Raw genomic sequence first — 27,532 nt, 5'->3', positions numbered from 1 at the left:
TATATATATATATATATATATTTATTACACTATTTATTTTACCTATCCGCGTCTTTGATGTTTGTTAGTGTGGATTTTTTTTATTTCCTTTTGTAAATAAGAACTTCCGAGTTCTGTTGTTGTGAATTGTTGTTACCACTACGGGCTGCCTCAGCTGTCTGACTGTTGCTCATGTCACCGGGACAGAAAAATCATGTCTTTATTTGAAAAAGTGTGTGTACCAGTAATCACCAATGTGCACTTTGTTCTATCTATGACACCAGAAAGTATTATGTGCATGACGGAAATATCAGTGTTACTTCACTGTACTTGTGAAATGTATTAAATACTACTCAGTTGGCAGGTGTATATCTAAAATAGAAACGTTCTGTCATCTGAATGATGTGTTGATGATCACGACAAAGGGGAAATATTTACTTATTATACACATATTTATTATATATTATATATATATTTAAATATGTATTGTAACCACGGAATTAAAATCGAGTTAGTATCCTTTAACGATGAAACGTTGTCCTGCTACTAATTCCTAACCTTTTAGATGTGGAGCAGAGGATTGTAGAGGGGGCTGAGATGCTTGTAGCATTTGTTGAAACTGCACCGTGGCGTGTCAGCGCGTGTTATTAAACATTTCTGAACCACTTCACAGAAAGCAGAGGCCACGCCTAGCATCCCCAGGCAGCCTGAGCCCCTGGCTGAGGCTGTGCCCCCTGCTGTCGACGTTACTGTAAAAACTGTAGGGGCTCTGAGCCTTGATGAGGTTCCCGCAGCTCCTTACAGCAAGCCGAGCCCCAGCCAAGAGGCTGGCTCGCTTAGGAGGCCCACCCCTGAGCTAGCACCTCAGAGCGTCACCCCAGAGCCTCTACAGTCCGGACTGGCCGGTCCAGAACCAAAGGTATCCACCTGACCGCCGCTGGACGCTTGGCGAACCTGGCTCGGCTCTCCTCGGCTCGGTCTGACCTCCTGTGTTGCTGCTGCCTGTCTGCCCGCCTCCCGCTTCTCTCTATCGCTCTGTCTTTTCTGCCCTGCATGTCAGCTGATCAAAGTGCTGCCCAGAAGAGACAAAGGATGCGTGTGCGTGTGAGCGTGCAAGAGTGGAAGCCGGTAAACAACAGTAGGCCTGGGAGCTGGTGGCTGCGTTAATTTGCCTACGTGTTGACGGGCGGTGGAAACTCTGCAGCACTCACTGTTGCTTATCCTCTTTGCATGGCTGCAACATGTTCGCCTTATTCTGTGTTAACTCGATCTTCTTGCTGTGTTTATCAATGCAGACAAAATTATTATTTCCTTGTAAAAGTAGCCATACACTTTCCAGCACGTATGTTTTCAGCTGCTTTATTCCGATCTGGTTGGACAGTTTATGGCTATTTAATCAAAATAAAATTGAATGTCTTTTTTTTTATTATTTGTTAAATTCAGTTTATTCAAGTATGTGCTTGTATCTATAAATGTTAACGTGGATATTTTACTTTTAAACTGCATCAAGACAGTGGGCAACTTTTCTTTTTTGACATTTCTCCACATGTGCTCCTGCATGTGTTGAGATTGAACGACCAAAACATGCTTAGTTACCAAACATTTGTTGTCCGTGTCTGGGAATACGTTAACAGCAGAGAATTTGTGTCACTTTTGTTTAGAAAGAAAAGTTGATCCCATTGTTTTTTTGAAGTTTTTTAAAATATGTGGTGGTCTTTCTTAAGTTATTTTCGATAAGTTGGCGTTACAGACTTACTTTGTCTTGTTTTTGCAACCTTCAGCTCTACTGCAATTTCCATATGGTCTAAAATGTATTCTGACTAGTAACACCTCCCTTTCAGTGTCTCTATTTCAGGTCTTTTCCCTTCCTGTTTCTTCTTCTGTAATTTCAAGGACTTTCACTTGTTCATCCTTCAACTGTTGATGTGTTGTTTTTTTTTTTAAATTTTCTTTTTTTTTTACATACTGCCTAACATTGGTCAAGCCCGTGAGTGCGGGGTTCTCAAACGTTTTCTTTTTCTATCTGTTTGGTAGATGTTTCAGAAGGATCCTTACGGCATGGAAAACACGGGGAGAATCACTAACAGCATGAAGGCTGTCAATTACAACCCTCCGCAGCCGTACCACCCCGACCAGCAGTCGTACCGGGATTACGACCACCCGCCGAGTCGCTATGACGTCAGCAGCGGGGCCGGGGCGTACCCGGAGTCGCAGTACAGAAACAACGACCACATCCCGCTCTATGAGAACAGCGTGCCTCAGTACGACCAGCAGCAGTGGAATCCCTACGGCCAGCCGCCCTCTGCTGCCAACTCCCAGGGTTACGATTACCGGCTGCGTTACAGTGACGGCTCCGATGCGCAGTACACCCCACCCCTACGCTACGACGAGCCCCCGCCACAGCAGGGATTCGATGTGCGACCTCGCTACGGCAAACCTACAGGTCCGGGCCCGGTTCATTACGACGACCTCCCGCCGCCTCCTCAAGGATCTGACCTTGGCTACGACCAGGATTCCCACCTGGGGTATCCCTCAGCCAGCCGATCCCCAGAACTCGCCCCCCAGCGACCCGCCTATAACCAAGGACCTAGCTTGCAGCCGAAAGGCTACAAACCTCAGCACTACGACCCGACTCCAGCAAACTCTGTAGCCAGCCTTACGCCTCCTCCTAAAGCCGAGACGCACTCACCTTCCCCTGTGGAAGCTGCTAAACCCGCACCCTCCAGAGACGAGCCGCAGGAGGAAGACCCTGCCATGCGGCCCCAGTCGGTCCTCACCAGGGTCAAGATGTTTGAGAACAAACGGTCTGTGTCTGTGGACCGCGCCAGAGATGCAGGGGAATCCACTGGAAACAGGGTAAGGAGTTTCTGTAAAGTGTCTGAACTCATTCAGTGACTTTTAACTTATGATTCTGAGACAACATCTGGACTTGTTGTCCAACTGATAGGATGTTTGTTTTAATTCTTTAGGCAGCTGATTTACCCCTGAAAGCAGGTGGTGTGATCCCTAAAGCAAATTCTCTGAGCAACCTGGATCAAGAGAAGAACTTTAGGTAAGTCTGTAGATAATTTAACATGCATAGAATGAAAAATCTCTAATATTGCAGCTTTCATGTTCCCTTTAACATATCCCCTACTCCTGGAGTGTTTAACCTTGTGCCTTACATTAAACTTCATCGTGGTGGAACAATGGATGGGCATTTATTGTATTGTTGTAAGGTCATTGTAAAATTTATTTTATCATAAGAATTTGGACTTATCGTCACAATGATAATTTGATTCAGTTTATTTATATAGTGCCAATTCACAATTGCAACAAAAAAAACATATTTCAATTCAATAATACATACATTCTAATTGATCATATCAAATAGTATGGAAAGCTCATTTAATAATTTTAAATAGTTTAAAACATTTCGGAGGAAACCCTGCAGATTGCACCGAGTCATTAATGAAAAACCCAAAAACCTGTCTGCTCTGTCATAATTGTTGTTTTATGCTGTTATCTCCACTGTTTTATGGGAGCATCAATAAATTTGAAAATATGATTAAATGTTTTCGGCTATGTACAGCTTAGTAATAAAAATCACTCTACTTTATGTAGCCGGTGTCCCAAAGCAGCCCATTTAAAAGTTTGAAGATATTTTAACAGCCGTATTTGTGGAGCTGTGATTGCTATGACATGCTTACCAAAAGACTGCAAAGAATTTATTTTATTTTTTATCACCACTGTTATCGTTATTACTATAAATACGAGATACGGGGGATAAAATGATAAGTCTATATCGCCCAACCCTATGTTGAACCAACTCCAGAGCTCCAGAGCCCCAGAGGCTGCAGTCCAAGGCAGCCGATGACATTGTCCGCTCAAACCATTACGATCCTGATGAGGACGAGGATTACTACAGGAAGCAGCTGTCCTACTTTGACAGACTTCAGACCGGCCCTAACAAACCCCAGCCACAAGCACAAACAACTCACAGCTTCCCCAGGTGATCCTCAGTCCCGCTGACATTTCCGTGTGCTTTGGACATGATGTTTGTGGAGTGGCTTTGTGTTTAGTGCAAAAAGATAACGCCAGATTTAACCCGCACGCATTAACGCTACCTTACTCATCGACATCCTTTGCAACAAATTAGAAATTAGTGGGGGGTTTTTTACTCTGTTGTCTCTATATTCAGCTTTGTTTGGATGTAGAAAAAGCTGAAACACTTAACTCCCCACACGCTGTGCATGCCAACTAAACCTTGTTCCAAAGTTAACTTTCCCATTGCATGACGTAGTGGTGATGCCCCTGCTTCTTCCTAATTCACTAACTTGGTATTTCTCCTTTCAAGCTAAACTCTTCTACTTTGTCATATTACAGGACTGAGTCCGTAGACAAACCGAGTCCAGTGGAGAAAAAGTATGAACCGGTTCCTCAGGTGACCCCCTCTCTGCCACCAGCCACACTGCCTAAACCATCAGCTGAAGGTTAATGCATCTCTAACTTTCCCCGCAAAAGGCAGAAACTTGCATGCATACATAGATCTCGGAGCGTGGACCTTTTTTTCTTTCTTTTGCTGACTTTGCGTTGCACTGCTCTCCCACAGTCAAACCTCCAGCCCGAGAAAACACTGTCCAGAGCAACTTCCTGCCTCAGAAGAGTTTCCCCGAAAAGTCTCCTGTTAATGGCACAAGTGATCAGCCTCCGAAGACGACGGGGGCACCGTCTAGCTTTAACCGCTTCGTTCCCAAGCCTTTCACCACCTCAGCCAAACCTTTCGCACGGATGTTCGACAGTCCGAAATTCAACCACAATCTTCTGTCCAACGATAAACCTGAGATTGCACCAAAGGTAAATCTGTTTTAGGAAATAAATCTGATATAAATTGGTTCACTTCTAAATTTAGAGCTTAGAGAATATATTAAGTTAATTGTTCTGCTGCTTAAGACGCTACTTTTTCTTTATTACCAAAGTTCTTTGTGTTGAGTTGATTTGTTTGTTTATACCAGTACATTTTCTTGTTTCATCTTGACTACAACTCATTAGTAAATGGAAAACAAAGTTTCCATATTAGTGTTTCTGACTTAAACGGTTTATGTGGCTCAGGGTCCAAGCTCCACTGCAGTAAAGCCTCAGATCCCCCTGCCGCCTCAGAATACTGACCACGACAGCGGCGTGGACACCTTCCCACGCACTGTGGATAACCGCCCCAAACACCAGCAGAATAACGTCAACGCCGTTCCCAAGGCCATCCCTGTGAGGTAACAGAACCACTCTGAGTCCAAATGAAACCAAAGCCATTTTCTAGAGCGAGAGAGAGAGTCACGGTGAATGTGTCCGTCTCCCAGCCCGAGCGCCCTTGAAGACGACGAGGATGAAGACGAGGGTCACACCGTGGTCGCCACCGCTCGCGGTATCTTCAACAGTAATGGCGGCGTCCTGAGCTCCATCGAAACAGGGGTCAGCATAATTATCCCGCAGGGCGCCATCCCCGACGGAGTGGAGCAGGAGATCTACTTCAAGGTCTGCCGAGACAACAGCATCCTGCCGCCCCTCGACAAGGAGAAAGGTAACTCATCGAGGAGGAGGATGTTGAGACACTTCTTGTTGTCTTAGGAGTTGTGTTTCACTTCGCCATTGTGGAAAGATGTGCACAGATGTTTGTCTCAGCAGTTGGTGGTTGTATTGTTGCATCCGATTTTATTTGATTAGAAATTGCTAGAAAAATATTTATGTTAAAAACAGACTGCGTTTTATTTTTTTTAGATTGAGAAAATGATAGGGACGACAGCCATGTACTGGTATTTTGTCTCTTTTTACATGCATTTCCTACCTGTAAACAAACATGCATCAGATTTGTTGTTCTTGTAGTTCTTCAAAAATATACAAATACAAGGTATTTGTATATTTAATGTACTCTTTTAAGAATAGCTTGATTGTCAGCTCTAAGTCCCTCCTCCTGGGTTTGATTGGTTTTTTCTGAACGAGCTGTGTATTTCTGCAGATGGCAGTAGGATCACAGGGATAAGGCAGAGGAGCTCTGGTTGTTTTAATAACTTATCATGTCTCATGTTATACTGTCAGAACATGGTGGCAGTTTTAATAAATATTTAAAGAACATTGTTTATGAGACGTCCATACTGCAGCTTTAAAAATGCTAATATCTGATTTGTACATGCATTTATTAGTATATTATTCTCCCAACATCTTTTATTACACCATATTTGTATTATTTATGTTGTTGATCCCCTTCTGGTACAGTCATCTCTGACAGGTTGTAATATTTAACTACAGTAGACTGAGTGGATCATAGAAAGTTATTTTACATTGCTTGGTCTGGAGTTGCACTTTAGGGACTGAGGTTTTGCCTAGTCCACAGTGCTTGTTGTTTCTTGATAGTATGCATTGAATTACCTCATGGTCATATTTCCTGGAACAGATGGGGAAAGTCTGAGATATCAAATACATGAGTCTAGAGTGCAGTCAGAAGTCATCAGTTGTTTCTGCTCATCGCTGTATCTGCTGAGACAGACTGCAGGTGTAATCGTGACTGCAGATCTGGGGTGGTGATCCTGTCACTTTAATTTAATTACAGTTGTAACTTCCGCTCCTGAATGTCATGACATCAGGCAACAGGTTGGGTGATTGGTTTGGCTAATGGAGTAAAATATAAAAGTTACTGAAGTCCTGAGTCGCGTTTAAGGCAGAAGTCCGGTTTGACATAACAGCTACATTTTGATGCTAAATAAATCCAGCTACCAACCAGCAGCTGGATGCTGAGTAATGAGCGCTAAACGTTTCGTGTAGAGCGTCACATTGTCTCTTCTAAGGAGAGCGTATCTCATTTAATCTGCTTAGTAAAGTGGGAGGAATGGAAAGTTTGCAGAAAAACAATTAATTGTATATATTTTCTCATCCTAGTTTAGTTACTTTACAGTAATAAAACTACTCAAGCACATCTAATTCTCAGTCTTTGAATTAGGTATCTAGTTCACAGGCAGAACGCTCAACTATGCCTACTTTGTGTTTAAATGTAACAAATTGCTATAACATTGTTGAATTATTTTGCATGGCTTGTGATTTCAAAATAAGATTACAGTAAAGCGGATTTAAAATAAATGTAATTGCCTTTAATCTGGACTATTTAGATGTTTTGTTTTTCATATACAACACATTTCTTACATGAAAACTAATACAGAATTCAAATTAAAAACTAACTTATGATTAAAATATTACTCAAAGTTAACAGTTTGCTGCTTAACTGAGTGAACAACAATACTGTGTTTTGTGTTCACAGGAGAGACTTTGCTCAGCCCTCTGGTGATGTGTGGACCTCACGGCCTCAAGTTCTTGAAGCCTGTGGAGCTGCGCTTACCTCACTGTGCGTCAATGACCCCTGATGGTTGGTCTTTTGCTCTAAAATCCTCCGACTCCTCGTCGGGTATGCTTTGCTCTCTCTGCTCTTCCGGGGTCGTTTGGGCTGGCTGTGTGACAAATTCAGCATTTTCGGTCACTTGTTAAATCAGTATTTTTTTTTCCCCCTGGCCTTGGTTCTTCGTTTATTTAATCCAAAACTAAACATTTAAGATTTCCAAACGTTTAATCAAGAAGAATCAATCTAAGGGGAAAAAAAAAAATCTGCCTTTTTCACAAATGATTTCTTTTGGTTTATTTCATTTTCATCATTTATGCTGATAAACTCACCCACACAATTTCATTTGCTGTATCACTGGTTTCCGTTCCAAGCTTTATTGCTTTACCAATGCACTATTTCTCTCCTGGTTTCTTTTCCAGCATATTAACTTTTTCTCATTATACCTAACTTGCATGCACTGGATGCTTGGCTGCACAATACTGAGTTTCGTCAGACGGGACTGTAAAGCATGCTTCTCGGCTCAGTAGGGATTTTTCTCACATAGCCACCCAAATCCTGACCTGAAGAACAAACAGCTCTGGATCTGCTGCAGATCTGCTGGAATCTGGGACATCGTCATAACCAATAAAACCTGTCATTCCACATAAACTCCAAAAATAAACAAAGACATCTTGCTTTCATGCCGAGGTGCACGTCTCTAAATTTAGAGCTCCTGTCTCCCAAAGAGTTATTTTTGACTCTGACTTTTAGACAGGAGAAAATATACTTTTATAGCCAGTTTTTGTTGTCTCCCCTTCGTGTAAGCTGAAGTTGTAAAATTGAATCAGGAAATGTCAAAAAAAAAAGGTAAACCAAATTCATCTCGACTGCAGGGGAAAGGTTTGGATCCAAATAGATTTTTAAAACAGATGTTTAGCATCCACATAGCTGAGTGTTGATTAAAATATTATCATTTCATTGACATATTTGGTACAAGAGATATGAAAATTCAGTGATGGAATAAAAGAAAAAAAGAAAACTAGCACTGTGGTTGATAAACGCCTGATTGAAACGTAAACAGAGTCAATTCACAATCTTGGGTGTTTGGTGCAATAAAACAAACGTGTATTTAAATTTGTTTTTGTTAAACTCCTGGTCAAGACCACCTAACCGAAGACCAGAGAAGTGCATAAGGCAAACAAAATTATGTATCTTTTGGCTGCTGATTGGCAACATTTTTAAGAAAAATTTTAACTAATGTAACCATTTATTGACACTTATCTCACCTACGTTACAAAACTGCTGGGGTTTATATTTTAAGGTGTACCTGGGCCTAATTATTTAAATAAAAAGATACTATTTTAAAAAGTAGATACTGATCAGTTTAAAAACATGAGCAAATTTAAAAAGGTTTTATAGTATGACGCTTCTGATCGTTAGGTTGTTATCCATTTCCACAGTCAAAGATTGAAGTGTCAAACTTTATTTCAAAGTTTTTTTAGATAAAAAAAACTTTGACACTACTTTCCAAGCAGTGTCGCATAATTGTTTGCCTTGTCTGCCTTGACATTCGTCCACCTAAAACTTACAGACACGTCTGTTTTCTTATTGCCCAGAACAACCCGGAAAATGAACGGATTCTCATTCTAATATATGATATATATTTTACTGCATGTTCATCTCTGTTATTACAAAGCAAAATGACAGTTTAAGCCTTCAGGAAATAATTAAATGTCTTTTTGCACTAAAGAGCAAAAGCACAAGAACACAATCAGAAAGTCCTTCCTCTTTTCATAACCTTGTCCTTCCCACAAACTATCTTCAAAACCAGCAGTGAGTTAGACAGTGGTCAGGATTAGCTGTTAATTAGCCTCATTTTAGCGATGAGACTGAGGGCTCTGATAGAAATGCCAGCTCACTTTGTCGTCCTGCAGAATGGGGGGAGGATTATTGGGGCTGCATTGTAATCCCCTTATTGTAAAGCAAGACCACTCTCGGGACTTCTTCTGTCCCCTTCTGAGGTTTTTCTTCTCACTTTGCTTCTTTGCTTTTTCCTTCTACTCTTTTATTCAAGTCTGGCAGCCTCCTTTCATCTCTACTTCTCCTGCCCACAGTGGTCTCACTGTGGTTACTTCATACTCCAGTCTGAACCAGTGTGATACAGTTTAGCTCCATAAGTGCCTCATTAATGGGCAGTTTGGGTTTGAGAGTCGCAGTAAGTTGACCAAACACACTTTGCAGTGTCTCATTTTAAGGTCTGTCAGTGCACCTTATGGGCACCTTGACATCTGAAGTGTTTGTGTAAAGGTCTTAGAAGTTATTTCTATATGCGGTTTGTATCTCATGCTCATCATTATCCCACTGTGTGATGTTTAACATGTTTGTTTCTCTTTCAGAATGTTCTAGGTTAGTAGTTCTGTGCCTTTCTAAACTATGTACCTCTTCAAAAGATGTTTAGCTATCCTACTACGATGTATATAAAAATAGCTTTAAAGTTCCACAAATAGCATATGCAAATCAAAGCACTTTTTTCACAGTTTCTGTTAAACGGCAAAGTCAGCTGCACTAGCCCACAATAGTACAGCAGGTCCTTCTGCATCCCATGGCAACGCATGAATTTCCGACCCAAAAAAGGACGCGAAAACAACAATGTGCAAGTTGGCAGCGTCTACATCTCTTTGACAATGCTGAATCATGAAGACATTTTTAGCTCCATTTCCAATATCTAATTTGGTTATGTAAAAACTACCACTAGAGGGAGCTCACTTAGCATGAGATATGAAAACACATTTCTGTTTTATGCTGCTTTAATTAGACATCACAATATTAAATTGAGTCATAGAGCTTCTGTGATTAGGAATTTTTTTATTTTTTAAACCAGTCAGATGTTTTTATGTTAATGAATTGTGTCACATACTGAGGCTTTTCTGCACTGACCTGGTTCTGCATCCCTTCATCATTGATTGGAACCTTGCTTTTAGCACAGACCTCCGCGTTTATAGTCGCTCTCGTGCTTAGTCTTCACAGTGACTGGATTTTAATTCACAGTCAACAAGAGGTCGGAGACCTTCAATAAAAAAAAATCCTGAACAGCTTTTACTGGCCTCTTGTGGCACTACACTTGGAAGTAGGCCACAAATGTCCACAGTTATGTGACTTGCAACGGATATGATCACATTTTGCATCCAGTGTTGTTTATAAAGTAATTTACACCAATATCTTTTTTTATGTAAAACGGAGATTTACTGGAGCCGGAGATTAACGCAAACAGCAGTTATTACCACTCACCGACGCATCCCATTTATTTCCTTTGCAGGTGACCCTAAAAGCTGGCAGAACAAGTCTCTCCCCGGAGACCCCAACTACCTGGTGGGAGCCAACTGCGTTTCTGTGCTCATTGACCACTTTTAAGAAGGGACGAACGGAATGCTGAATGTGGAGAAAAGTGAAGGCGACGGACTCGAATTAGAACACACACACACACACACACTGCACACGCACTACAGCTGCAGTCCGAGCGTACAAACACAGCACACAGTGGAGTATGAAGAAGAGCCGGTCAGTGCTGTTTACTGCACCCAGATGAAGGCGAGACTGAAAATCTGTCAGTTTGAAGTTTGGATGTGAAGTAAAACCCTCTGATGCATCTCTGAAATACCAACACTAAATATAAAATGGAGTTTACTCATGTGACTGGACGGATGGCTTTCAAAGCGACATACATGCTTCAGAAAATTGTTAGTATATCTATGCTATATATGCACATAGTATGTGTAGAAGGAGTTGCTGAAACTGTATTTCGGAGTTCATTTCCAAGTTTATATTTCAGTTCAGGGGACAGAATATGAAGACTTATCGACAGGTTGAGGTAACTTTCTTGAAAGTTTGAGATATGTAGGGACGTTTGTAGGAATCCATTGAAGGAAACGACGATGAACCGAAGCAGCACACTTAGACACCTTCACTCTTTCCTTTGTTCTTCCTTTTCCTGTTATATCCTGTAGCTTCCTGCCTTTTGCCCCCACCACCCTGAGCACTTGGTCTTCTCCTTCCAGCCGGAGGGAGATCTATGCATGCCCTTTACTCAGGTTTTTTAACTTTCCTCAGTTCCTAACTGACATTTTTTTCCTCTTTCTTCCTGGTTACTCTTGCACTCACACACACACACACACACACACACAAATAAGCAGTGATGCCTTATCTGCAGATTATTCACTTTTCATACAGAGAAGACATAACTTATGATAAATTATGGTATAATGTCAGTTGTTTTTGCCATTCTTTTGTGAACCCACTGTATAAATAAACTTGGGTTTAGCACACAATAACAGTTGGCAAAAGATAACACAGGTAAGCTCTTCTTTTATCTGCTATGCATTACTGAAAAGGACAGATAAGAAGTGGCTGTAAATAAAGCTAGCGTATTGCCTTGTTTCTTTTCTTTGTAAATGAACTTTTTGTATGTCTTTCTTTTTTTTGTATAAAACTTAGAGAAAACATATTAAAAAGCGGAAGAAAGTGAACAAGTTTTCTTTTTATTCTGGATATACCCTTAAGCCTTTGAACTGTAACCAACAATAATACATTGAACCTTTTTCTACCAATATATTGACACAATGTTGTGGACACGGAAAAAGTACTTTTTACTGATTGGAAGATCTCACAAGTACTTGAACTAAAAGACATTAAAATGTGCTCTGATGGTGTCCCCCTCACTGATTTGTGATACTGGATGCTATATTGTGTGCCCTTAAATGTATTTTTGTACTAATAGACAATATAATATGTACGGCACACCAATACAGTTTTATTTTTAGTATAACAGCTTTAACTGAATATTAGCTCTTCACGTGTGGCTGACTTTTTTTTTTCTCCTCTTCGACACTTTTACCACTGTATTAATAAAATCATTTTTAAAATAAAGTTCTTGGGAGGTGTTTTTATATCCCTACATTGACATTTTTTTTAAATACATGTGACCTTTTTTTTCCTCTTAGACTATTTCAATATTACTGCAATGCGAATTTATTCTAGTTATTTCATTTGATTTATTGAGATTACATATGCTTTTAATAGAACTAATACAATGAGGAAAAAAATATGGATCTCAAGCTAAATATCTCATCTATTGTTGTAAAATAAAACCTTCACCTTAATGCTCACTTTTGCAACATATATGAACAGATTAATTAAGCTTAGCCATATATTTTTACCATTCTCTCACCACTGCACTATCCGAGTTTATGGCTAGGTGGTGCAGGAAACCTGTAAATAAATTTAATGCACAAGGTCATCGATAATGAGGTGTTTCAGCAATGGGGTAGATTACAAGATATTGGAAGATTAAAGCTATAAGAATTTAGATCATTTTTACAGAACCAAAGTTCTTTGATCTATAACATTCCCTTATACTGAGAAAATACCACTAATTATTAGAAATGGGCAAGAGCTGTGATTCATAATATAACAATAACCTGTTGATGATCAAAGAATACATGACCTACCGTGCATCTCAAGTTGAATTAGGACATCATCAAAGTTAATTTATTTCAGTAATTCAATTTAAAAGTGACTATGAAAACCTCCAACTCCATTTATCTGAGTAGTAGATTGCACTAAAACAACAAAAAGATGTAAACAGTGACTTGAGAATAGGGAAAAATTGGTTTTAATTTGACCAATTTTTAAAAATTATTTCTCAACCTTATGTATGCAAATATGACAAATAATGTTTTGGAAATGTAAAGATGCTAAGGTGCAGGCTCCCAGTTGCAGCATTTTTTTTAAATTACATTTTTAATCGACCTGACCCAGAACTTTGTCATCACCATCTGACAAAAATAAATATTAAATAATTTTTAATGACCCTATTAGTGATATTTTACTCAGTTTTACAGACAAATCTTTCTCAAGAAACAAAAGAAATATTTAAAACAAAAAAGTCCATCTGACGGAGTTGACACAGAACTGACGGTGGTGACAAACTAGTGAGTAAAAAGAAATACTTGATACATGTGAAGTAATGCAATTTATGTAAAATACATTAAAATGAATTAATTGCACATTTAAGTGAGATTTGTCAACAATTTCACTGAAAGAGATGGAGTTGACATCTGACGGAGTTTACAAAAAGCCAAACTTTCAATTTATATGTTATTCTGAAGGAGGCCATATTGTAGCTCATCAGGTCCATGAAATCTTTACAGTAAACTAAAATTAAGTTTTTATTTCACAAAATTGCATTAAAGGATAGTAAATTGTCAGTTATGGAGTTGACACATCATGGTTCTGACTAGCAACTTAGTAATAAAACAAAAGAAAAAACTAAAGAATAAGATATGCTAGAGCTGCCTAGCCCTCTTAGCAAAGGAAGAGAAAGGAAGAGGTCATGGGGTCCTCAGAAGTTTTGGAGCCCCACAATAATGCCTGATTTTTTTTTTACATTATTTTTTATGTCTGACGTATTGACAAAAACTGGGGACAAATTTCAATGGAGTTGGAAAATATATAAAAATTATTTTTTATTCAATTTATTGATACTTTCATAATTGTTCATATGAGTACTTGTACTTAATTGTCATAACATATTATCTTAGTATTCCTTTAATTGTTTTAAACTATTATAATGTATTAAGTTCTGGTCCAGGACAAGGGATTTTAAAGACACCATCCACCTACCACAATGTTTAAAATAAATAAATAAAAAATATTCAGCAAACGCCAGGAAAATATACATTGTTGTGCTCACATGACTCAGGTTAGTTTAGTCAGATATTTGAAAAAAATATATTTTGTGTATATTTTATTCAAATTTTGTGCTTTATCCATATAACCTGTTTTGTCCCTATTCTCAAGAATCACTGATAAATTAAAAATATTTCGTTATGCCTTCTGTCCGTAATAGCTATTTAATCTTGCCGTGTTTTTTTCCGAGCAGTCTTTAAACACACACACGCTAACTTCGATTTCGCACTTGCGGGTCACCGATGGGAGAGGTGCAGATCGCGCTTTCACCACAGTCTGGACTTCTTCCCTTGACTTTGATTGTCTCCGAGTGACTTTTTACCGAGCCAATCAGCGAACAGAATGAGAAGTCGTGAACGATGACGTCGATTTTTCTACGTTGTTTTAGATTTGTGGTGGTTTAGTAATGGCAGCGGAGGAAGTGAAGTGAATGAAGCTGTTCAGTCTGTGTTGGTCACGCTTCCAAATGCCTCGTTCATTTCGGTACTTCTCTCTTTGCAGTACTATAAGGATGGCTGTTACAGCGCTGGCAATTTTAGGTAAGCTTCTTAGTGTCTAACTGGCGCATTACGTCACGAGCAAGCATTAGTAATTGGGTAAAATTTCAAACCTCAGCATAGTCCACAATCCTTTATCAGTAACCGAGAGCCTACAAAGGGGCTGATTTTTACCAGGCTAAACGTGAGCCAGGAAACGGAGACAAACTTTGCACATTTCTTTCCCAGACAAATTGAGTAAATTGAATGCAGATTAGCTAATTGATGATGACTAGTTAATTGATGTCAGTAGCCTATATCACATTAGGCTAACAAGAATACTAATGTTTTTGTTACCTTTGTTCAGAGATGGATATACCTTTAGGAGTAATTTTACCAAACTGCACTTTTTACTTGAGTAATATTGTTAACTGTTCCTACAGTAACTAGAGCAAGATTTCTGGATAAACTGGAAGTAACTTCAACAAAGAAAGAACAAAAATGTCTTTTTCTTAACCAAAAAATATGACACACCCTTGCAGCTCAAGTCCTGCAACTTTTTGATGTGTCTTCACTTCTGCACACCTGGCTCCAGTATGAACTCATTAGCCGAGCTCTGCCGACCTTGACTGCATGGCAGTGAGGCAAACTGCATTCCTCAAGAGGAATGCAGTTTGAAACCACTGCAGTAAATACGATATATTGTCACTGAAAGTATTTACCCTGTTCAAATATACACTTAATGCACTGTAAGTATTAATGTTATGTAAAGTTTAAAATGGACCAATCCTGATTTGAAAGTGTTTCTTCTGCCTGAATGTGTTATTTCAAATTTATTTGCAGTATTTTAAGTATTATTTTAGTCAGAAATTGCACATAAATGAATTTTTAAAAATTAAAATATAAAATCAGATTTTATCACTTATTCTGTACTTGAGTAGTTTTTTGCCAATTACTTTTTATTTGCACTTGAGTACATCCTCTGAAACCTACTTTTTTACTTTTGCTTGAGTAAATGTGAAGTAGTGCCACTCATTTCTGCTCATGTTAAATCCCCTGTTGGTTATTAAATAATAAGAATACACTCCATCCATTTTTATATCAGAAGTTGCTCTCACTATTGCTTTTCACACATTTAAGATAAATCTTAATTGTCACAACAGAATCAGAGAAGAGATTTTAGACCAGAGGCCTGCAGCAGGACGATGATGCAGAGTCTTCTCAGGAAAGGAGAGAAATGGACGTGTTGCAGTAAGAAACCTGGCAGGTTTACAGATATTTCACAACCCCTTTCATTCACACTCACACACTTTTTGTCTGCATTACAGCCAGCACAGACAGCATGCATTCCAGGAAATGCACCCTTATACTTTTCCATCAAGCAACTGACAGTGACTGGTTAGCGTATGATACTGCAAGGCTGTGGTCCAGCCATTACTTCAAACGTGTTTTACTCAGACGACACAGGCTAATTGATGAGACGCACCACCACAGCACTCACAGTGCATGTCCTGCACGATCCTCACAACATTTTATCATTTGCCACTGTTCCTCTCTTGACATTCTATCTATATTTTTAGTCTAGCTCTTTTTGACTTCCTCTGTCGCTCTCCATCAAATCTCTTGGAGCCAATACTGCATTTGTTGTTGCCTGTCTTGGCATGAAACAGTTAATTGTCCCCACTTTTTTAAATCTGTATGTTTGACAAAGCTTTCCTGGCATGGAGAACCAACTGTACCCGTCCCCTCCCCCCAATACTTCCAACTGGGCAACTGTTCCCTGAAAGGGATATTAAAGTAAGGAAATGGCTTACTTTAATGGAATTGAGATAATAATTGACTGTGTAGGTTTGATACAGAACAGCTTTGGGTGAAAAACTCTTACATTTGCTTCACGGTTTGAACTGATTGGGGTTAATCTATCCCCATTCTGGATTTTAAAGGACTTGTTTCTCGACAAAATCCGCGCTAAAACATAATATTTTTAAAAAATAATTAGAATTTTTGTTATCTTAATTTCTTAATATTTCTATCCCTTCACTCTCCACCACATCCCCTCCGGCACCACCAGTCTGTTTTTTTTTTTTGTCTTCTTCCCCTCCCGATGCTGCCTGTCCCCTCCTTCCCTGTCGTAGTAAAACAGTCCGCGCAGCGCAGCGCAGAGCAGCTCGCCGCCATGCAGACGCGCACAGTGGCTCGTATCCAACACGCAGTGATCACCTTCTGTCCGGGCTGCTGCCGCTGCTGACTTCGCTGTCGTCTGTGAACACCGCGGCTCCTTCAGACCTGCACCTACTGAAAAACAAAAGCAGCCTGTTTTCAGACGGCTGTCTGTCTTTTTTAATTCTTCTTTTTTTTTTTTTTTTAAATGAACGGCCGAGGACTCTGAGTTTATGTTATGAATTTATCACGCGTCTTCTCCCCTCGCTCGTAAGTTAAAGCGAGCATGACAATGGTGCATGGCTGGGTGATAGCAGCATAATGCGTTTTCGGATTTTTTATTTTTTCCCTTGACTTTTGTGGAATGGGTTCTTTGCCAGAGCAGTCAAAGAAGGCTTCGGTTGCTTATTTTCTTTTAAATGATCGACTTAAATAAATATCCATAGTTTCTGCCTGTGTGATGCTGAGCCTCTGGTGCCTCCTCCAGTCCACCTTTTCCCCCCTTTCAGCCGCTGCGCATCTCTAATTGGAGCGACACGGAGCATCTTTAATTGATGGAGAGCATCCACAGTAGGCTCTGACCACGCCGTCCACCAGCTCAGGCCAGTCTGCCACACGACGCTTCCACTCTTATTGGATGCTGTTGTCTTTATTCACCTCGCCTACGGTGCGTCTTACCCGGTTTTAGGACCACCATCTCTCTCGCTTTTTTTTTTTTTTGTGGAAACAATGCCGGTGAACGCGCTGCCCCGAGGTGCCAGCAGCGGCATCAGCGGCCCGGGATCTCTTAGCCCGGCGTCGTTGTCCCGCAGCCTGTCCCGGCTGAGGGAATACCGCACACGGACGAGGATCATGCTGGCCCTGGGAGTCTCTCAGATGGTCCTGGGGAGTCTCATCCTTGCGGTCAGCTTCGCGGCTCTGGCGCTCACTACATCACCAAGAGTGCGGCACTCATGTCCCTTCTGGGCAGGTTTTTCTGTGAGTACAAAAACAAACAAAAAAAAACAAAAAACGCAGAGCTTTCACATCCTGACTCAAGTTCGCATAGGGATCGAGTAGAACGTTCAAGTCAATGATACCGGAAGTAACAATATTTAAGTTATGTCAGTAATATCAACTAGGCTGGCAGTCTTATTCTCAATAAAAAGGAGTTTGCATTCAGAATGATTAAAGACAGCAATTGCAGAGAGATTATTAGACACACAGGTAATGAGAGGAAAGGATACATGAATCCTGCTGTGTTTCTTATTTCTGATTTTGGGTCCTGTAAATATTTTTGACCAACATATGCTTTATTTTCTGCCAGAGAGCTGCATGGAGCAGGACTGGTCCATTAATTATAGAGGCAGTAGGGCATGAGTGCAGGGGTGAGGGGAGGTCTGTGCCACAAGGGCCATCTGTGTGTATGTGTGTGTGTGTGTTTGAGAATGAAGGAAACCAATGTCTCTTTGTCTTAGTGTATGTGTGGGTGGGTATAGTTACAGGGGAACGGTGTGTAATCACAGGGGTCAGGGTTCAAAGGTCAGTGAACATTCCCCATCAGTGCTTGGATGCGATTGGCTGAAGTCCTGTGCAGAGGGTGTTTAAAATCTGTCAGCTTGTTGCGCTTCTTCTTGCTCTGTGTTATCTTTAGACACTGAAATCTGATGCATTCTGACATTCAGGGATTCTGCAACTAATGGGACCTGAAATACCAAGTTTTTTTTTTCTTTTTTTAGTCTCTTAAATAACAAAGTGTTATCCAGAATTGCCATCTAAAGATAAAAGTATGCAGTTACCGGACAAAAAGTGTTAGACAAAGCCTAATCGAACATTTCACTGAATCCAGACATTATTGTCTGGATTCATCTACTTTGGTCTTGATCAGATATGTGCTTCTTTTGACCATAAACCGCTTTTGTAAATTGTATTTCTGGTCCTTGCAGCTGACAGAAAAGAAGGAAAGTGGAAACATTGAGGAAAAATTTGAGAACTGAAAGAGTTAGACCTAGAAATCTGGAGATGAACAGATTCCACACAAGCCTTGAGAGATGCATATTTCCTCACCTCATCTTCTACTACTGCTGTCAGGGTTTTCCACTGATAACTGGTAGTTGATTTGGGAATCTGAACCTCTAATTTGATACATATTGATTTGGTACTTTTAATAGATTCAACTATTAAATAGGACCATATTCAATGAGCAATTAAGTGTGCTCTCCACAATTTAACAATCAGGGTGTTTCCCCCCACCCCTCTTTCTGACTGGGGCATTGATTACATAAGGTTACACTGGACGCCATGGTAACATATATACATCTAAAGGTTTTTCTTGCTTTGAAGAATATTATTGCTTACAGGTAACAATCAAGATAACAAGAAAATGAATGGTGTCCGTGTTGGGACTGCACAAAACGAAGCCACTGCTTCAGTCTGAAGTGTTGGTTCAGATTGAACAAGGTGGCTGAAAAAGCTTTCAAGTTTTTCATTGAATGAAAATCCATCCATCCATCCATTTTCTTGCACTCTTGTCCCTCAGTGGGGTCGGGAGGGTTGCTGGTGCCTATCTCCAGCTATATTGAATGAAAATGAAAATGTTTTATTATTTTTTATAAAACAGCTATATAATGAACAAATAAATTACAATGTCCTGAACATTTTTTTTTATATTCTGAGTCAGATGCATGCAAATCCCATTAACAAATTGTGACCCAGTTCAGAAAATGAAATATTTTACATGAGTCATTCCACCATCAAGAGACCCTTTCAGAGTGGTGCAATATGTATGTTTGAGAAAAATAAAACAGTGCTGTTGAACAGAGCTGCACAGTCAAACGCTAACCCCCCCCCCCCCAAATAGCCCATTAGCAGCAACAATCACAGGCCAAGGTGGTGGCAGCATCCAGCTAATGTTGTTGTGACCAGCTCTTCATCTGGTGACTGGGGCAGCAAAATCTCCCCCAGATTACACATCAAAACTGCAAACTACTGAGATTCTATTAATTTCCTAAATACCAGCGGTCTGGTGTGAATAATGCTTTAGTGCAAAAGTTAAAACCAAAACATCTTAATCAGCTGAAATTAGAAATTCTCTGCTGATATTTTACCAGAACAAAACCAGTCAATATGAATATAAAAGGCTCATGTTGGATTGCACTTGCAATCTCTGGAGATAGCCTGCTTCTAATTTTAGGGGACCTAATGCCTTATTTCATTTCACAGTGTGAGCAAATGTGCTGCAGAACGTGTGAAATTAAAAAGGCAGCAGTTCACCTGGATTATCTGTTGTCAAATCTAGTTAGGGTATTTATTTAGGCTGGACCTCCATGTGAAGTGACAAATCTTAGCGGGATGACTGAGCAAATGCGTTTTATGAGACAGTTTAGAGCTTAAACCTCGTGCTATGATGATGAACTGTGCTGGTAAGTACGGTGGCAACAAACGCGTAACTTATGCATAAGCGTGTTTGTGTGCGTGTGTGTTTGCAGTCACCGTGGGACGTCATTAAGGATCTCGGTGTGAGGACTGGCGTTGTGGGATTTCATCACAGTCGCAGCGAGAGCGAAAGCGTAATCTTTACTTCCTACACAGAGCGGTGACTGCTGAGCTCAGCGTGGCCGTTCTCTGCCTCCTCCATCAAACGCTCACACTTGCGCGCATTTAGAAACACGGACACACAGTTTCTATGCGTATGGTTTTGCACATCAACGGATCTGCCTCCTAGATCCCGATTTTTCGCATTGAGGATAAAAAACATTTTCCCCCACACCTTTGATGTTCAGCGTCTTTTCTTGGAGAGCATTATATCACACTCAATACTCGTACAATTTTCGGGGCTAAACGACGCTAATCCTACAAATATCTTTCCTCTTTCTATCAGCCAGCTAATACCTCAAAACGTTTAGGAACGCCTCACTAATTGCTGTGGCTCCTTATGTCTTTGTGATTTGGGTGAGGAATAGATGAGGCAGGACTGCAACAATGGACAGTGCTAAAAGCTGGAGGCTGCACGGGGCTTGCTCAGCTGCAGCTTTACCTGTTGGCTCAGAGTCCTGCTGTGTTGCCAGGTTTTGTTCAGCATTTGATGCCAGTGTTACAGAGCGGGCCAAAAGGCCTCTGCAGCTGTCAGTAGCCAAAATGCACATGAAATGTCACTTTATCTTAGAATTTAGGGTAAATAGGGTGCTCACATGCACCCTACTTCTTTGTATGCTATCTTTAAGAAGATGTTACAGCAGGTATCTTTTACCGTACAGACTTATTCGTTCTCAGATAATTTTATGTCTATTCCCTCAACGCCTTAAGCAGGATTTTTTTCCTTTATTTATACTCCAAATCCATCCTGGTTGTTTGAGGGAAGGAATTGTTGATTTTCTGTGTTTCTTTGCTTGCACCTTCTATCAGATACTCAAATCTACACAGTGGGCTTGAGCACAAGCAGCTTTAGACAGTATTGTCGATATTACTTCTAAAGGGAGCTTTTCTCTGCTCCGTTTCCAACATCAACCATCAGCAAATTCTGCACTAATCTTCTCCAGTATGTGAACTTCTGTGTGTATTTTAAAAAAATGGTGTACAGGGACTTATTATGTTATTGGCAAAGACCCATTTTGGAGTAAATTCGGCGGCATGAAAGCCATTTCATGACTGGTTGCCTAGGCGATCTGTTAGTCAACTATGTCTTTGTTTCCTGACGGTTGTTGGATAGATAATAAATCCCGTTATGATTCATCTTATTGCAAGTTTAATGAAGCTTTGCTTTGTGTTGTGCTATTAAACAGCCTCATTGAAGAGCACTTGGTTCCAAACAATCCCACCGGTGAACCTCATTTGTGAAAAAAGCTACAGGTAGAAAAAACAGTCAGAAGGATTTGTAAATGGTGTGGTAGCTTAAATTTTTTACCCTTGTGAGAAATGCCAGTTGACCATTTTTACAAACGAAAAAAACCAACAAAAAAACATCATATTGCTGCTTGGATGTATTTGCTCACCCATCCAGACCATTGAGTTCAGGTCTTCCAATCACTTCTGTGGTAGCGAATAATATAAAATCCAGCACATACAACTGTCTGGTTGTGAAATTTCCTCACGACTCAATAGTTAACTGTTGCTGGTATGATAACAATGTAGAAGCAATTAGACCTTGTGACTTCTAAACCTTGTGAACAGTCTTCCTGGAAGAGTCTGAAATCATCACATTAAAAACGGCAGCTGTGTGAATACTTTTCGCAATATAGCGTATTTGTGAAGTCCTTTTGGCATTGCGCTTTCTGGATTTCTGTTGGTAAGGCTGGTACTTTCAAAGTCTTCTTTGTCTCACACCCATGCCACTATGACATTTCTTGTCAGGATATGTGATTTAGCTTCACAACTCAAATGAAATGCATGAAGTAACGCCTGAAATACTGATAAGATGAAGAAAAAATGTTCTAGATGCAAGGCCAAAGGGACTATTCTTTCCATTATTTGTCCCTGGGAGTGAATGATCACTGGCAAATGAAAAGGATGAGCTCAGAGCCCCGACAAGGCAGAGCAGACATGTTGGAAATTTATGCATGTCACCAAAACACAGCTGCAGGAAAGTATTTATTCCTGACTCTGATTCCTTTCTGTTCAGCTCTGAATAATAAAGGAGGTTTTGCAGTTCATCTTCAGTTCAGGCGGTGTAAAATCGTTCTACTGAGAAGGAAGCTTTCCCGTATGTGAGACAATGACATGTTAGCTGCGAGTTTATTCAATGTGATACAGGTAATGTACTAATTTGCAAATACGTGTAATTATTTGCGAATTTACACTTTCGCTAAAGTTTGAGATGTTTTATCGCGGTTACTGTTGCTGTAATGCATTATTTATTCACACACGTCTTTTCTATTCAATCTTAATTATTATTCCCTTTGGAGCCCTTGTTAATGAATATGATGGAACAGTGTTTAACAGTGTTGGGCATGAATCTTTTTTGCTTTAAACATGGCCTGGTCGTTTGCCTGGTTCGAGCACAACAATCACTAAATCCAACAGATTTTCACAACTGAAACAGGATCTTGATCACACTGGATATGGCATCATTCCAAGATCCAACTTACAACTTCCAATGTAAAAAGGAGCTAACATTAATTTGATGAATTCTCTCTTTTCACTCTGCTGTCAAAACTAAGGACTCAGCATTTTTATCTTTTTTTTCTACGTCGTTTTTAAAGAGGGGGGAGGCGGGGGGATAAATTAAATTAAAATAGTAAATTAGTGCAATTGTACTGAAATTATTAAATTATTTTTGGATGAAAGTGCACTTAATACACTGTCCTTCTGGTCACATTTCAGGGGAAAACGTGACCTGCAGGTCTCGCTTCGGGTGCAGAAAGAAACGCCATATATCTGCGATGTTCCTCTGAGCCACTGGTTTTCCAGCAAGCTGGTGTGAATTATCATTAATTAACTGACTTATTAGGCCCATGCAGTTTCCTGGCAACAGGTCTTAAGACCAAGCACACTAACACAATGGTAGCACTCACACATAAGTGTAATCCACAGCATGGATTTGGAGAGTTGTCATGATTTCTGATGAAAAAGCCCTCTTGTCTGTTTCATGTTGTGAATCGGGACATGTTTGTCAGGAAAGTTGACATAATATTTTTTTAAAAGTGCTGCGCCAGTAGAGTCGCTCATGATTCAGAACATCAAAGCAGACAGATGAAAGAAGTGTTGGCGTTGCGTTCAGTCAGCTTCTCTCTGCCTCTAGACTGAGCAGGAGCAGTTCCACCCCGGTGTCAAGTTAGTGCGAGACCTCATCGAGTGACTTTCCAATCAAACTCCTAATTTTTAGAGCTTGAAAACCTAGTTGATGTCACCGTGCTCTGCTTTAACTGATCGAAATCTATACATATGGATCTGAGAGGAACATTGTTCATCTTAAAGTGCCACACTTCTCAATAGTTCTGAATCCTTTACATCCCATTTAAAGACTTAAATATGAGTTTAAATGTCTACAACCGTTTAAATCATATGCTTTAAATTTGGAACCAGCAGCAAAGAAATAGCTGCTGAAAAACAGGACGGCTGATAAAAGAACAGACAGATTAATCTTGGAAATAAAAGTTCCTGTCAACAGGTTGTTGACACACAAAGCTTCAATTGTGCAACTTCACATCTGTCAGGATGGAAAATAGCTGGTTGTCATGTTTGTAAAGAGCATGCAATATAAGTACCCTGTCATAACCTTGAAACCTGTTATTAATAGGAAGACCTACTCTGTCTGCCTCTTGCAGAAAGAACACAGTGTAAGTGCGTGTAATCCGATGCCCAGGAAGTCAAATACAGACAAATGTAACCTTTTATGAATTTGGGTCTTGTTGCTCTGACACATAAAAGTCATGTTTTGATTATGAAGTGTCAAGTTGTAGATCACTTATAAACAAACTACCACCTTCTACTTATTAACCAGTAAATTGAATTCATTATTAGGAAAGTTAAGATTCAGGAGACGCAGCCATGTTAGCTAATGATGTTTCCTAAATCTGTGGCAGTCATAAACATGTTTTGATGTAGATTGTTTTGAACACTGATTTGCATTTTAATCCAAGTGGAGATGTTTCTTTTTTTAAAGTCTCTGCAAACAATACAAACGCATGGAGAACAAAGAGTGGAGCAAACAAATTATGTAAGACCCTGTGATTCTTATTTGTGGGAAAAAAAAGAGTTACATTTATCTTAGCAACATATAAATATGCGAAAAGTTTAAATTAACATTGATCATCTTGTCATCTTGATCAGAAATCAACTAACCTGCATCCAGAATATGAATGGTAAGCAAAATGGTGTACTGGTGGCAGCATCCACCCACCACTACTGTGATGTGTCACATGTCTAGAACATGAAGTTTGAGGTTGATTGGCTGCACAGAAGCTTGTTAGCTGACAATCTGATTTGGAAACATTTCAGTGCAGCATTCAAAAACAAAAAAATACAGCATCCTCTTCGTCGCAGGTATCCTTAACATGTGTAGATAAAGCTGAAAATAATAAATTTTGTTATCAGTGTGATGGTAATAAGCTGGAACAAATAATGGTGTAGGAGCTTGTTGTATGCAGGCCAGCTGCAGATGTGTCTGGGTAATGAATCTACTGCCTATATATGCTGTATGTCTAAAACACGCTGCATTTGTTGTGTCCTTGGAAGCCTGCTGCTATCTCTTAGGACCAACAAAGATCTGCTTGGTGTCAAGGTCACCTGGTTTTGTCCCAAGCCACAAGTTCAAATATCCATTGTCTTAATCGTCTCAAAACCAGATAAGACCATTGCTCTGAAAGTCATTGTAGGTCAAGCAGACGTAAAACGTGCTTGTTTGAAGCAACGCAGTCATCGAGTAATTTCCACGCACTGGTATAAAATATTTTCCCCCCACTGTAATTCTGAGCTTACACACTAACACTGGGGTATGTAACTTTTATAAAAAATGTTTGTTTGTTTTTTTTTACATATTTGTTAAGTTATGTCATGTAAGCGTAAGATGAGACAGATGACAAATCGAGCTCCCCTGCCTTTATCCAGTTCTCTGACTCCTATCGGCAGAAACAGACAGTCAGTCAGGAGGACTGTCTCAGTGCTGTCAATCAGACTTCTGTACATGCTGCCCACACCCTCTCTGCTATGCTACATCTTGTTTTCTACAACACAGCCTGGGACTCAGCCTATTTATCATGGCCACATAAACAGATTTCCTGTAACTACACGTTGTTTCTCCACCACACATTGAGCAGCGTACACAAGGGTGATTGACAGCACCTTCCTCCTTTGATTGGTTATATCTGATCAAGCCAAGCAGTGTATTTCTGCAGAAGGCAATAGAAGCACTGGCCCATACTATGCCGTCATGACACAATGACAGTTGAAACAAGCATGTAAAAAACATTTTCTTTATATAAAAGTTATGGATCCCTGCTTGGAAATGACATTACATATGTAGAAATTTAATTATTGTTTTTTTTTTTTGTTTTTTTTACATTTGAACCTTCATCCGCTACATTAGAACTCACAGTAATCAAGCTGATAAAAAATATATTATAACTCTTTAGGCTTTGAGCTATTTTTGAAAATCCCATTTAAACAGACGTAATTAAATTTTCTCAGTAAGCGCTGCACCAGCTGAAGTGAAACCGAACAATCGTAATGCTCTCAGGGTTTGACTCTCAAAACCTTTACGCTTTTATTTATATCAACAATTTAAATATGAGCCTTAGAGAGTATTACTGGGAATTGGGGGGGGATTTCAAACAATCATTTTCAGAGGAGAGTCAGAGTTGATCATTTTTATTCTTTGTCCCCTGTTGGACAGCCGTTTTTTTTTTTTATTTTAATTTTTTTATTGTATCTCGCTCAGATCTTTACATTACCTTTCTGGATCACAAGGTTTGTCCAGCAGAGCAGGAAAGGAATCATTATAAGACTTGACATAAAGATCCCCCCTTTGTTGCTTGGATGTTGCCATTTATTCCCAGCTGTCAATGGAGGAACGTGGTTCCTCGCCTGCTGTACTCATCTTGTCAGCCCAGATTAAATGGAGAGTGTGGTCAGCAGAGACCGCTCTGGGTCCCGGCTGGTCCGCCCTGTCTTAAATCTCATCCCGATCAGCTAATAGCCGCCATCAGTTGTGTGTCTCTTGTTTACTTCCATATTTCCTTTACTCGAGCTGATTGTGGTTTCTCTCTCTCTCTTTCTCTCTCTCTCTCTCGCTCTCTCTCCGCGACTTTCCTCTTGTGTTTAAAGTGGAGGTTGAGGCGCGGTGATGTCATGTAGTTTTCAGCACTCTGGCCATCCCGAGGTGTTGCAGAGCTGCTGTAATTCACTCCCCTTCTGGACCTTTCTGTAATAAGTAAGGAGGCACTCAGCCTGCTGCTGCTGATTACTCTGAGGACCCTCCAGTGCATCCTGCCCCCACTCCATTGCCACCAGTCAGCCCCATGATGGGGAAAGAAACGGGGCGTCCTAGCTGCCTTTTCACACACACACAAAAATGGACTTTAACATTTCAAGGTGTCAACTTCACTTCATTGCCTTTGTGCCGGGTCTGTGCTTTTGGGCGCTCAGATGATTCTAGACCCTGGTTTTTTGTGTATCACTTTTATTTTTTATGTATTTCCTCACCTATTGTTCTTCGCTTGCATGTTTTTTTTTTTGTTAGATGTTGTCTCTCCGCATGCTGTAATTAACACAGCAAGGAAGCAGCACGGCTCAGTACCTTATCAGGCAGAACGTTTCCTTTTGAACCGAACAGAAATATGAAATGCCTGGACTTTTTTTCCGACATCGTTGACAGCATTCACCTTGGCTTTTGTTGTGCAATATGAATGACATTTTGCAGCAAACAAAGCCCGCGTTACGCAGAACACGGCGGTGAGACTCTGATGCGGAGTGGGCCTGATTGTAGAGGCTAAGAGGATGGGAGGATAAGCACTTCTCTGAAATTACTTTGAGCTGCATCAGTCCAGTTTCACATTGTTGCAGTTGACGATGAGATGCTCAGTGAAGTGTTTAAACCCCAACATGCCAAACGGCATAAATGAATTCTTTTATTACAGAATATTCAAGTTTTAATGATTTACTTTGCTTTTAGCAACTCATGAATATCGTAGGCTATTTAAAAGGCCAAATTTGAGAAGCAGGAATTTTCTCTCATGAATTTACATGGGGGGAAAAAAAGCCCCAAATGAATATGAATATGACATGATCCCTACTCTAAATGAAATTCACAATATTCATTGTTTTACAAAAGATTAAATCTTTTAGTCAAATTCTGTGCCTTCAAAATGTTATCATTCCCTAAAGTTACCATTTCTGCTTTTGCCTGGCTTAATACATTTAA

At 40.0% G+C, this 27,532-nt stretch overlaps 2 protein-coding genes across 10 annotated transcripts in view; both read left to right on the top strand.

Annotated features, from left to right (window-relative positions):
* Window positions 1-12,243, top strand: part of tjp1a (tight junction protein 1a) — a 100,879-nt gene extending 88,636 nt beyond the window's left edge. For 4 of the 8 annotated variants that reach the window (XM_008405194.2, XM_008405193.2, XM_008405198.2 and 1 more), the window contains 10 exons: window positions 653-898; window positions 2,014-2,835; window positions 2,949-3,031; window positions 3,794-3,970; window positions 4,345-4,451; window positions 4,571-4,815; window positions 5,071-5,225; window positions 5,313-5,533; window positions 7,262-7,405; window positions 10,635-12,243. In XM_008405194.2, coding sequence (XP_008403416.1) covers window positions 653-898; window positions 2,014-2,835; window positions 2,949-3,031; window positions 3,794-3,970; window positions 4,345-4,451; window positions 4,571-4,815; window positions 5,071-5,225; window positions 5,313-5,533; window positions 7,262-7,405; window positions 10,635-10,729 — 2,295 coding nt within the window. In that variant the 3' untranslated portion in view covers window positions 10,730-12,243. The remainder of the gene's footprint in view (window positions 1-652; window positions 899-2,013; window positions 2,836-2,948; window positions 3,032-3,793; window positions 3,971-4,344; window positions 4,452-4,570; window positions 4,816-5,070; window positions 5,226-5,312; window positions 5,534-7,261; window positions 7,406-10,634) is intronic. The other 4 variants (XM_008405202.2, XM_008405197.2, XM_008405195.2 and 1 more) reach the window with 3 other exon arrangements.
* A 4,430-nt stretch (window positions 12,244-16,673) lies between these two features.
* The window catches only part of fam189a1 (family with sequence similarity 189 member A1), a 97,990-nt gene continuing 87,131 nt past the window's right edge, over window positions 16,674-27,532 (top strand). For both annotated transcript variants that reach the window (XM_008405188.2, XM_008405192.2), the window contains exon 1: window positions 16,674-17,676. In XM_008405188.2, coding sequence (XP_008403410.1) covers window positions 17,428-17,676 — 249 coding nt within the window. In that variant the 5' untranslated portion in view covers window positions 16,674-17,427. The remainder of the gene's footprint in view (window positions 17,677-27,532) is intronic.

The sequence above is a fragment of the Poecilia reticulata genome, linkage group LG3, assembly GCF_000633615.1.
Source record: "Poecilia reticulata strain Guanapo linkage group LG3, Guppy_female_1.0+MT, whole genome shotgun sequence".
Classification (NCBI taxonomy): Eukaryota; Metazoa; Chordata; class Actinopteri; order Cyprinodontiformes; family Poeciliidae; genus Poecilia; species Poecilia reticulata.
The sequence above is the reverse complement of the archived record's forward strand: the minus strand, read 5'-3'. Positions and strand labels throughout refer to the sequence as shown.